General features: G+C 39.5%; 1 protein-coding gene across 1 annotated transcript in view; it reads right to left on the bottom strand.

Moving 5' to 3' along the window:
* plch2a (phospholipase C, eta 2a) overlaps positions 1-11,439 on the bottom strand; it is a 74,913-nt gene extending 63,474 nt beyond the window's left edge. The window contains exons 1-2 of the mRNA XM_088617548.1: positions 10,400-11,439; positions 722-868 (exon numbers count right to left, since the gene is read on the bottom strand). Of these exons, the coding sequence (XP_088473674.1) occupies positions 722-868; positions 10,400-10,607 (355 nt within the window). The 5' untranslated portion in view covers positions 10,608-11,439. The remainder of the gene's footprint in view (positions 1-721; positions 869-10,399) is intronic.
* Positions 11,440-13,043: the final 1,604 nt, after the last annotated feature.

The raw sequence follows: 13,043 nt of genomic DNA, 5'->3' as shown, positions 1-13,043 counted from the left end.
GGGACCAGGAGTGAGAGCTCCCCCTGCAGCCTGTGTGGGTCCAAAGGCCCACGTATAGGCATCCTTCAGATGAGAAGTAAATCTGAGGTACTGACACTCTAGTTATTAAAGTTCCCAGGGTGTTTCTCGAAAAAAGAGTGGGAGTGTTACCCCGGCAGCCTGGCCAAATTTCCCATTGGCCTTTTCGAATCATGACCTCCTAATAATCCCATCTATGAATTTGCTTCATCACTCTGGTCTCCTCCCCACTTATAGCTAGGGTGTGGTGAGTGCACTGGCGCACTCTGGCTGCCGTTGCATCATCCAGCTGGGGCTGCACATCGGTGCTGGAGGGGAGTCCCCATTATCTGTAAAGTGCATTGAGTGGAATGTCCAGAAAAGCAGGAACTATTATTAAAGAATTGATTCAAATTTTGCATGATTTTCAGCATCTTCTTTTCTTCTCAAAATCGCACCGCTCTTGCTGCAACTTTAATGTGGTCAAAGGATACTTTACAGAACAATGGGCATCCTGAGATTTCAGTCTATCCAGAACAGCACCGCAGTAATTATGTACGCCTAATCGGGAAATATCATCAGGTATTAAAGTACAGGACAGGTTTGCTTTCTTCTCAGTAGTCACCAGCAGGAATTGCAGCAGGCCTGCAGTGCTCACCGTCTGGCTTCAGAAAACTCTAAGATCTGAAAGAAAGCATTTCCAGGGAGATGTGCAGTGACTTACTTTTGGCTTTTTCATTCTTCCTGGAAGGCCGCCAACGGATGCAGGATTTGTGCTCATCCAGGTAGTAGAACCGCACCAGTCCCTTGGAGCTTCCTCGTAGCTTCACCATCTGAGTCCCAGTCTGCATGGAGCTCATGCATCTCTCCACTGTCAATGGGCAAGAGGAGGAAGAAGCATGAGCAGATGCTATCCACATGCTCCAATCAATCAATCAGAAAACCTGGAGGAAGCTGGACAGAATCATTAGCCAGACAATGCCAAAAGCAGATGCTGCAACACCAACTGTTTGCTCAGGTTCTCCAGAGATGCTGCACTGGGATATTTTGCAACCAGTTATTGTATAATATTAACCAAACATGCTTCCACGTCCTCTACTTGTGAATAAGTGGTGTGCCCTGCTACCCGGCATTAGCAATCTGTTCAGAAAGAAATGGTCAAATCTCCATAGACACACTCTACAGGTCTTATCAGTGCCAGTGCTCCAATCTAAACTGAATATGTTCAAATGTGGATTCTTGCCACTATAACAAATGGCTCTGACTACTACCCAAGTTTTAAGACTGTGCTTTGAAACTGAAGTGGTGAATCACAATAAAAAGTTCTGGAGATCCTGAAAAACTGTGGTGAGGTTTTACAAAGAAACACACTTCAAGTTTTGCGGGTATCGGATTTAATGAAAGAAAAACAAATATTGTTTTGAAAACACCAGATGACTTTTCTCCATTCATAATATTTTCTAATATCTCTAAGACAGATCAGCAATAGACAGTATTTACATAGTACACTGAAAATAGAGGGGCAATTCTACTGGAAATGTCAGCACATGCATTCAAGCATAAAATCTCTGACCCAAAAGTGAAGGGATGGACTGAAAACAGTGTGAGCACATTCCCCAAGGTCACTGCTGGGGCGCAAAGTGGCAGGCCGATGGATCCACCGGTGAACAGTGATTCCCGAGATTGCTTCCAGCAAGGCCTTAGGTCTGCATCCGTCACTCGAGATTATCAACTGGTGATTAACACAGTCCCGCGCTCTCATAGTTTAGATGTGCATTTCTACTAATGTTGTGTTGGACTCCACTCATTAACCAATGATTGATTATAAATACTTGAAAGTGTAGACTCCTGAGGGGAATGGCAATACTGGAGCAGAATTAGGCAGTTTAGCCTTGGCCTACGCCATTAGCTGACTATAACCACAAATCCCCAGGAGGTGACAGAGTCGCCTGGGAGCTACTATACCACAACTAGGTGGTGTGGAGTCAGCAAGTGTGACCTCGGTCTGCCAGACAATGGCCACCCCTAATCCCCCTGTTAGTGGGAATCCGCTTTTACAGACACTGTGGGACTTAAACAGTGAAAGCAGGCAAGTACACATTTCTAAAGGAAGGCGTGCAGCTATACTAGGGTCACAGTGGTGAGCTGTAGTGAAGAACAATTACATAATTAAAGTAATAAGCTAAGCAGAGATGAGATTATGGTTCACAGCCATTGCATCAAGGGCACTTACAAGTATTCGAAGAAACAAATCCTCCGTACAGCACTGTAACAGACTTGGTTCCAGCATGACAGCTGTTATTAGTCATTGACTTGGTGCACATGTAAGCAGTGGTGTTTGGGAGCAAAAGAGACTAGCAAACATCAGCTTCTCTTACTACGCCTACAGGTTCCAGGAATCAAAGTGTGGAAAATTTCTACACAAACAGGCTTCTGGTAAAAGATCAGTCTATGAAAAAGGACAGTAACAACAGCTTTGTTTCAGTAAATGCCCCAGATAAAATAAACAACCTGTTCACAGTACGCAAAGATAATTATAGTAGATCAAGAAGCACAGAATGATTAAGTACCCTTTTCTGTGCTACCTTCACATTTATAACCAGCGCATTGCATAACCCAGCTGTTGCAGTGAAAATTAAGTGTTTTAGTCTACAAGGGGCTACAGCCTGTTGAGCTGAGATGACTTCATAAATCCAGTGTTAAGATCTCACTGCCTGGAAGAGCTTGCGATGCAGTCAAAGAACAGATTCCTGAGCTTAGCACCAATTGTGTCATCACTGTAAAACATTTTAAATTAGAGCACAATGTTGGACCGATAGTACCGCAGCAATAGGATCTGCAAACTGGAACGTAATTAAGGTATTACTTTAATTGCATTTAGGCAGATCCAGCCAATCTAGACCAAAGCAACATCTCATGATGCTACAGTAGGTATTTTTGTGGAATTTGTTATAAGCTGGAACTTCTTTGTTCTAAAACATAGACATCATAGCACAAGGAAGTCATTTCTAACAAAAGAATTTTCACACTGCCCTGGGTTGAACCACAGTAAAGGACTCAGCCTTCCAAAGCAAAGCAGTATTTATTTCACTCTGTGTATAACTATCACAGCTGTTCAGCTCAGTCAATACAATAAGCAACCCCGTGCCCAGTGGCTCTTTCCCTGCCATTCTGCATCATATAACATTGCCAGTAGTCTATAAATAATTGAATGGTGGATTTCTTGTATACAAACTACACTGAAATTAAACTGCTTCTGTTTTTGTAGTTCAAAATCCATGTAGGGGCATGAAAATTTAATAACAGCAGCTCATTAGAAACTTCACGTGGTCTCTCAACAAAGGCAAACATCTGCTACATAGTGCAACACAGGTCTTCAGCGCAGCCACACACAACTAGCAGAGCGAGAGTTAAGCCATAATTTCTTCCATTTTTAATTGATGATGAGATTAGCTGGAGTGCTCAGAGGCCACCAGCACAGTAAGAGTTAAATTGGTTGCACACAGATAAGAAACTAAGGAGTTTTGTACCGGAGCTTCGACAGAGCAGATGAGTTGCATTTGCAATTACATTTGCTGATGGCGTGAATCGTGATATAACGAGAATGTACACTTATTCACAAAAGCAGAGTGAAACAATGCTTTATTCTGTCTTTAATTATCTATATCCTGGAGGCTGAAAGGGTATTAAATGCTTAATCCATAGAGCCTCACAACCATCTCACTCTAGATGTGCCCCAAATGAACTACAGATAGCTTGAGAGGGATGGAGAGGGGTGAATGCACTGACATTACATAAACAGCAGATCAGTGCAAAGTTACTATTATGCAATAATGTGCATTAACAATCTGATGTTATGGATGCGTCTCGCAGCAGCATGAGAGCTCACAGCTAAAAGGCATACTGTAATGTGCATTGCACTGAGACCAAAATTGCAGGTGTTGCGTTTTTGATTGTGGAGTCAGAATCTTTTCCATTGCAGCAAAATTGCCTAAAATGCAGGAGACCTGCCAACACTACCAGACTTAAGATTTGCATCTTTCAAGATGATCAGACTGCAAGAACAAGATTTTAGTATTTTTTAAAAGGGCAGCAGCTGTAATATTGATTGCCAATGATTTTTAGAGATTTTTAATTAGCTCAAGGCATCTAGAGGGACAAACGTGGTCAATAGAATTGTATTCTTCATCAACCGTGTAACAACAACTCTAATGAAATTTGCAATGAGCTTTATTTAGAAACGACCAGAAAAGAAACTCTGAAGACAAAAACAAACATCTATATTCCGCCATCTAAATGTCCCGCCTACAGAACAACAGTTAAGCTCAATGAAATGTTTCCTTCTGAAGAAGGCTGTTTATCCTCCCCTGTGTGTTCAGGAGAGATGGCAAATGCGAACCACAATAAACAGAAACAGTTCATCTGCATAGTATCATAGCCTCTGGGCCTACGTCATTGATGAGTGAATACACACGGCACACACAAATCTAAAACTCATTAGTCACTTCAGAATCGCCGATACATCTCTGTTCTGCATGATTCACATCACTACTTTAGAAAGGATGGGAATATTTTAAACAGTCATCTACAATGAAACATGGAGCCAGAAATGTAGGTCAGATCCACTTGGGTGTACATTTCAAATGAACAGTCTTCTTACACAAATCAAAAGGCACTCTGAAGGCTTTCTTTGAAGGCACTTTAATGTTAAAATTCTGCTGTAATAATAATGGTTGAAATAGCTGAGGTATAGAGATTAAAAACAAGTCTCTCAAAGACAGTCTACTGCTGAAACCCTAATAACTTTACAACAGCTGGCATTACAAATCCTGATTAATGACGGTCTTGGCTTGCAATAGCGAAGGCAGAATTACAAATATCAGAGATTAGTACTAATAAGGGTGAACGAAACAAGCCTTGCAAATAAAACCCAAAAAGGAGAATTAGATTATTTGTATACATGTAGAATATTGCAGAAACATGCAAATGAAAGCAAGTCGTTGTTCTATGACGAGCAGATAGTAAAAAGAAAATTTACAACTGAAAACTAACCCACCACCCACTGATCATTTTTATCCCAGTTCTTCCTTCCCACTGGAGATTATCTACATTAAAGATGTTGCAGATCAGTCCTTGTTAGCAAAAGTTATTATTAATTACGTGGTTGACACATTTATTCAAAGCAACTTACAGAGATTATAAGGACCTTTTTTTAAAAGTTTGGTATTTATTTTTGCAGCATGGTAAAAGAGCTTGATCGAGGGTGCAATAGCCATCACGCCAGCTGATATCTGAGCCCTCAACTATTCAATTTAAATTCCATAGACCCAACCTCTACTCCACACTGTCAAAAGGTTCAAAACCTACTGGCATTATTTCTAATGAGTTTTACCAGAAATAGAAATTATTTTATCATATTAATAATTAATATTCATGTTTCCTAAATGAGATGATAGTGGGCATTTCAGTTTTCGTTTTTAAGTATAACAGTTCCTTATCCCAGGTAGATTTACACATTCGTTGTCAGCTAAGGTTATATAAAGGAAAACTAGTCCCATTTTTCCCAGATTCTTCTATACTTAATATGAAATTTTACTTTAATATGTCCATAATCTAAAACAAAAGGGCATTTGTCACTATACGAAATTGTCATGCTGTAAAGCTCTGATGGTAACTGGAAATAAGGCATACAATTAGTACAGATCAATGTTTGAGAATTTAGGATTGTACAATTGAAAGCATTCCTAAAAAAATCTAAAGTCTGCAGAGATACAACTCTTCCTCCTATCTACAGTATCTGGATAACTATGGCCTTGCTATCTGTAAAACAGAAAAAGTAAAAAAAATACAAAAAGATCTTGAAAAGACTGCTGTGCAACTTTTCAAAAGATGTGGCATAAAAAACATACTGTACACACAAAAAGATGCCGTTTGTCAAAACAGCAATTGGTTTAACAGGATTTTACAGGAAGGAAGAAAAGTTCACATTTAATTGCCTGAGGGTCTGCGTACAAACAGAAACTGATCTGAAAAAAAATGAAATTGCAGCAGTTCTTGCATTTGTATGCAGTACACACATCCCGAAACTCCACTTCCAGAGGTCTGCTTACCAAAAAACATATACAGTTTTAAGTTGAACGATAGGTTATGGTGCCCCAGAGCGATTTGAAAAGCAATTCCATGGATAGTCTATACAATTCAATGTCTAGCCAATCTACCATCTAAATGTATCATTACATACTTCACACTCCTGTCTCATTAGGTTAGCAACACCAGTATAAAAGCCCTACTTTGATTTCTATTCCAGTGATAGTCGCTCCTGGTCCACAAGGGCCACAGTCCACCAACAGTCCACAGTTGGTAACTTATTGTTATCAGTGACTGTAATGACCTGGAAAGGGTGGCGATAGAGATCAACGAATCAAACAGTCAATTCAAAGTCTTCTGTTAGAATCAAAACCAGAAGAATTGGGCACTTGGGGATCAAGAATTATTTACAGTGTTCTAATCTGTTCACAAAACCTGTGTGACAAGAAAACTCTTTCACCAGTGAAATGTTAAAGTAGGTTCTGCAAGGAATTCTGTATTGTCTGCAGTAGAACTGGATAGGCAGCACAGATTATATTGAGCCATAATGCATTTTAATATGGGGTAATTATTATACCACCACAACAATTTGCACTGGTGTGCCGAATTACAGGGTTTAAAGCTCCTTAACACTGACTGTGCAAGCCAACTATCAACACAAGCTAAAGATTCTTGTTCCCATTGTATTTTAGCCTTTCTTGCAGAGTTGCCAACTGTTTATTGCATTACAGATGTGAATTATGAATAATAGTTGCATCAATTAATGATGTCCAGTGGGAGAAACACAACAGCAAGAGAGAACAGCTGTTCTTGCAACTGCTATAGCAAGACTGCAATGCATAAAGCTGCATAAAGTTTTTTCAGTATTAGAAAAAGATACTGAAGTAGCCCTTAATGTACCGATTCTTTCAGAAAAACAAGAGCTTCAAAGTAACAGTCACATACAAGATTGTTAAATCTTAGTGTGACATTTAACCTCAACCCTTTATCAGAGCTTTAATCTCTGAATTCCGGGAAGGAAAAAAAAGTGTCTTGTCTGAATAAGTAACATGAAATAAAAATGCTTTTACCACAACTGCAATAACTGATTCAGTAGAAATTATTCTCATTACTGCATCGTCACTGGCCTGAGAATGTGGTTTGTTTTCTGAGGCATATAGCTTGGTACATCATTTTCCCACATAATTACAGCTTCTTGTCAAAATAAGTTTAAAGTGTGAGGCACATAACCACTGTTAATTACTACCTTATTCTCAGGGCAGCGAGAATCTATGGAGTGTAACGGAGGTTTTTTTTAAAAAACTAGATCATATATGACCAAAGAGATTGCCCTAGTTTAATCCATGTGTAAGGTCAGTTTACTTCATTTTCTCACATAAGAACACTAATTCCCCCTCCATTTCTTCCTGCCTGCCAAAAAAAAACCTCCCTGATTTGACAAGACCAGAACCATGAAGGCTAGGCTTTGAAAGAATTTAATAAACTGGTTACCAGCCTCAAAGCCGCAATGCACAGGGGACTAACACTTCCATCCACTGCATTGTGTAGAGCCACAGGGAGCCTGACAAGCACTTGTCCATGGAGAGCTCTTCTCCTCTCCGTCAACTCTTTATTGGGTCTAGGCTAGTTTCCATGGCAACGGGGGTCAGGGTTAAAGTAACGCAAAAAAACGATCCCATATATTTTCTAGGAAGCCAGGAATAGCATGTTACACACCTCAGCACTACTTGTAATTCCTGTGCTTGTTTAAACCACTTCCCAAATGCTTCAAAACCCTGCTGGAGTGCCATGAGACAAAATACCCTCTTTTCAACGGCACAATGCCACAAAAAGACACGGTAATAATTACAATGCTTATTTATTAGGAATACAATGGGGAGCAATTTCACTCACAGCTGTGGAACTGTTAAGTGTCTATTTCCTTCTTACAGTTCATGTTGTATCATTCAGGGGATTATTTTATAAACACTCACGGCAGAAATCCTACTTCCAACCTGGCACGCAGCAGGGCACAAAGCTGTCCTTCTTACAGACCCACAACACAGGATAAATATCTTCAATACATCCACTCAAAACCAGCAGGACAAGGCTTTCCAATCCACGTGCTATGCGTTCAAAAATTGAAAGGCAGAAAAAAATAATGAAAGCCAGAACAATTACAAATTAAATGAAGGGGTGCACTTGGAAATCTGTTTATGTAAAATTGCATATACCGTATCTAAATCTGGAAATACATAAAAAAGGAATCTGCATTGCTGAAATAAGACTAACTGCTGTCAAATAAATTACACAGAACAGCTATGAAAGTAACTGTAAATTACTCCTTCAATTTAAACAGTTGGCTTTCCTGTGACAGATAATGAAAGCAGCTGATGGGAGCTTTTCTTGCTAATGCAGAGGATAACTTGTGTGATTATTACATGAACCTATTTTCTGGATTTGGATTAAACATATTTACTGTGCATACGACACATCTGAACTTCAATTAAAAACTCCTCGTGAAGCAAAAAGTTGAAAGTGCACCTGACAACTGCTGGATCGGACTCGTACACCTACTGACGTGTAGATAAGCTGGTTGGACAAGATGAAAAGCAGTTACGGGAACACAAACAGGCAGCAGTTTCTAGGAGGGCAGAAAGATGGGTGTCATTCACAGCAAAAATCAGAAGACAGAGAAACTACATTCCAGTGTAAAACGGATATTTCCTTGTTGATAAAAACACACCCACATGGACGCTGTGAAGCTTTATTTAAGGGAAGAAGGACACAGCTCCTAAAGTGAAATTCCTATGAAATCTAGGCCACCTTAACATGCGAGACAGAACTATTTTGCTGGTCTGTTTAAGCTCAAGGGATTGTGCGGTGTCCCATATGGTGAGCTTCCTCTCACAGGTGTCATTATCTCCTCTGTATTTTACTAGCTCGCGTAAAACTTTAGACCCAATTATGGGGCAGATGTAGCAGTTGTCCTGTGAATTATAAAATTCGATGGCATGACTAGAACTGAATCTATCTACAATGACTTTTTTCACCATGATATAGCAAACAGGTTCATGTCCTGCAGGTTGTTCAATACTGTACTAAGTCATTTTGTCATTTGTGTTAATGCCTGGAAAAAGAAACAAAGGTAAAGAGCTTATATTCCAATCAACTACAGGGAAAAAAAACTTCTGCTGTTTACAGGAAGGATTTGCCTAAACCACCTATCAAAGGCGTTTATTGCTTTTACTGATCGCATAACTATTTTCTACAGCTAAATGAAATCCTGCAAATTTATCAAAACAATGTTTTGGGATGTCCCAAGCAAAATTTTGACAGAATCTGAGACGTGATTTTTTTGGTGTGAAAATAATCTGTTAGATTATATAGCCAGACATCGTTATACAAAGAAATGGAACCGCTTTCTCACTGGTTTACTGCAAGAATGTAAAAGATGTTGCTTACAATAGAAATGTTAGAAAATAAATTATTTATATTGTAAACAATTTCAAAATGACAATATTCTTAAAAGCATCTGCAATTCAGATGAAAAGATGTGCTACACAGGGAAAGAAATAGATGGCAAATGTTTCAGATTGCAATGCTTTCTCTAGGAAATCCTTGTAGATACAGTAAGTGCACTGAATGGATAACCAGTTAAATCTGCACCTCTGCCATGAACTATAAAGCACTAAAAATATCATTTATGGTATAATCAGTATACTGTAATATGAAGATTACTTTTTTACAAAAAAGCCACATGGCCAAGAAATACAACATCCAGGAATTGTTCACACTCAATTTATATTGAATTACAATAAAATATCTCCTCTCAAGAAATACAGAAGCATAAAAGATAACTTCACCCCATAACAGCAGAGTAGTGCAATAGCAGAGTCATTTAAACTGATTGCTGTGCTGTCTGCAGGGCTTTTTGTGGTCTTTATGGCTTTAACTGAATCAACATCATCATATACTGTATAGATTGATTCCAGAGCAGTGTAAGGTATATAGTAGTCCTGAAAATACATGATTAAGGAAAGCTCTTTATTCTTACTTTAATCAATTACTACTTAAAAAATACAGTTTTCTACTGACTGGCAAACTGCTCTAGGCAGTTCATCGGCTTGACCTGAGAAACTCATGCTGTTCCTGCAATGGCGATATTGTTTTTCGTTACTAACATAGCCAAGTTAAAAAAAAAGTCAGATCCTGTTACTTTTTGGGGGAGCTCTGTACTAAGCTTTTTTCCTATTCTACCAGAGACGTGAGATATTTAGATGATCAAATCAGTGATAAACAAGACTTGCTCTGTGTCATCCTCCTTCAAGCTTACCGATCTGTCCCATTCTCCATTTGGGTGACGCGACAATGCTGCCGCCAATCCAGAAAAATTCTTCCGCTAGCCGGGAGACAGAGGTCTTCTGCCACGGTTTTGGGGATGACATCATTGCGGGAGACAACGGCCTGGCAGAAGAAGAGGCTCTCGCAGCTGACGAAGCTGCAGGCACAGCAGCTGGAGGCGCCATCACGATGGTGCTCATTTTTCAGCAAATTGTGCTTGGTGCAAAGGGTGAAGAACACCAGCAAGAGGTCCCAAGTCCCCCCTGAACAATAACTGGCTAGAACAGGAAAAGTTATCAGCCCCTTTCTGCAGCCATAAATACTTCACTCGGTGAAGAAGGTCACTGAATGGATCTTACCAAGAAAACAAGCTAAATACAAAAAAATCTTCAAGCTTGCCTTTCTCTGAGACGCGATGAAATTAGAGTTCAGAGTGTGATATGGTTTTGGCAGTCTTTAAGAACTGTCAAGCATGAAGCAGTACTTCTAGATATATTTGATCAGTCTCCCGAATTTAACGGGTTCTTCCCATAATAGTGCAAAGATTTAAAAATAATATGTGGAGCATTCCCTTTTCACAGTGACAGATTAAAAAAAAAGGTTAAAGACAGAGTTCAGTCCTGCCTCCTCAACAAAACACTATCAAGGTCCAATTGAATCGTCCACATTAGAGTCAACAGTTGGTCCATTGTCTTGGAATGCAGTGGAAAAAGTCATAAAGAGTTAGCTGACTCAATCCGCCGTTTTGCTGTGCAATATGACAAAATTCTTACGCACAGAAAAAGCATATGCCTTACTTCATGCAGCTTAGTGCTTTCCTTTGTTTTCCTTCCTCCTCCAAGGTTTTCCTGTGGAATCTTAAATGAACGTTTTCACAGCAGCGTCGTGCACCCTTGCGTTGATCGGAGGAGAGGGGAAAAAAAAGATGCAAACAACCAACAGTGTAACACATGTCAGTCGGAAATCCTAAATCCTTCTCAATCTGTAATCCACAGCTGAAGCTACTGCCCTATTCAGGCAAAAGGATTTAGGTCTTGCGTATGACCATTGTAAAAACGGGGGAAGAGAGAGAGAGAGAGAAAGAGAGAGATGCGTCAAATCTCATCTTATTTTAAATATTTCAGGGTCCAATTAAACAGTCTTCTTCATCTCTGTAGTGGCTCCAAAGGGAGTAGCTGTGAATATGGATGCCTACAATTCTCACTGGTCCCCCTGTCTGCAAATATATACACATAGAGATGTGAAGGGCTTTTTCTTCTTCTCTTGCCTCTCCTTGCCAAGCAACGGCATGCGATAATTGGCGCTCAGGTATAACCCCGCATTACTTGAAGTGACACAGACCTCCCGTGTGACTCGATCAACAGAAAAACGCTTTCCAACTTTATTTCCTAAGCTTAAGCTGCCCTTCTTGCTTTAACAAGTGCGCTCATCTCTGTGTTGCCAGAGCAGACACAACACATACTACTGTAACTGTGAGACAAGAACCTACGGTGTATCCGAGATACAAAACACAGGATCTGGCACTGCTTGCAAGCGTGGGAGGATGAAAGCCATTTACAGTGCATAAAAAAATCCCGGCAAATCAAATAGGAACGCAAGGCACTTGTTACATAGAACAAGAGCTCTCCCTAAGTGTACTTCAGTTATGACATGAAATTAAGGGTTGATAAGATAATGAAGATTACTAACACAGTTGTGAAAACCATACGAATGCTGGACAATGATAATACATGGCTAGAATTGCACAGAACAAACAGTGATGCTGTTAAACAAAGTTCAGTAAAGCTCAATCATGAAAATAACTTTAATGTTCACTTTCTAATCTGTCTTTTCTACTTATCTTCTCCAGGGAATGATCTCCACTTCTGCCCTTCAAAATCACACCAGCTAAACAAAGCTTTCAATCCACTGCTCATGGTTAAAAAGACTTGAAACAGTTTACATGGCAGTTTCCCTGTCCAGTTAATGTAACAAAACAGCTGAGGTCTTACTTGACAATACTGGCTGAAGATGGATTTGTTAGGTGCAGTATGTTCACCCTTTTTCAAAAGCAAGTCTGTCTTATCCTTTTCACAACTGGTTTTTATAAGCTGCATCTTCATGTGAAAATCGTATATAATAAAATCACCAATAAGCCTCTCCAAATTTCTCAGTGTAATAATTTGAAATTGATAATGTTTTGTTTATTGGCAACTGTGATCAATTCCAATCTAATTTTTTAAACCCCAAGTCAACGAACTAGACTATCACTAATGCTATCTGCTGTAAGTGAATTGCAAAAAAGGAAAACAGCAGCACAAATAAGGTGAAAGAAAATATTTGGGATTAACTGGAACTATGAGCAGATCTACAACAACACAGGAAAAATGGATAATAACGCAGAGCAGAACAGGAATAGTGACTTTGACCATTGGAATTTTGTTTTTAGTTGCAATTAAAATTTTGGACTGATTTTGCTCAGTTGCTATGAAACAATGCAAAATAACATAACATTATGCAAATTGCTAGCAAAAAGCTATATGCATGTGATAACGCTCCATCAGCTTAACACTCTCACAATGATCACTGCTGCACATGGAGTGCGATTTGGTTTGAAAAGCTCTCCCTCATTCTCTTCACCAGAATCACTGTAGAAA

The sequence above is a fragment of the Lepisosteus platostomus genome, chromosome 23, assembly GCF_059453375.1.
Source record: "Lepisosteus platostomus isolate fLepPlt1 chromosome 23, fLepPlt1.hap1, whole genome shotgun sequence".
In the NCBI taxonomy this organism is placed as follows: Eukaryota; Metazoa; Chordata; class Actinopteri; order Semionotiformes; family Lepisosteidae; genus Lepisosteus; species Lepisosteus platostomus.
This window is presented reverse-complemented; position numbering and strand designations above follow the sequence as displayed.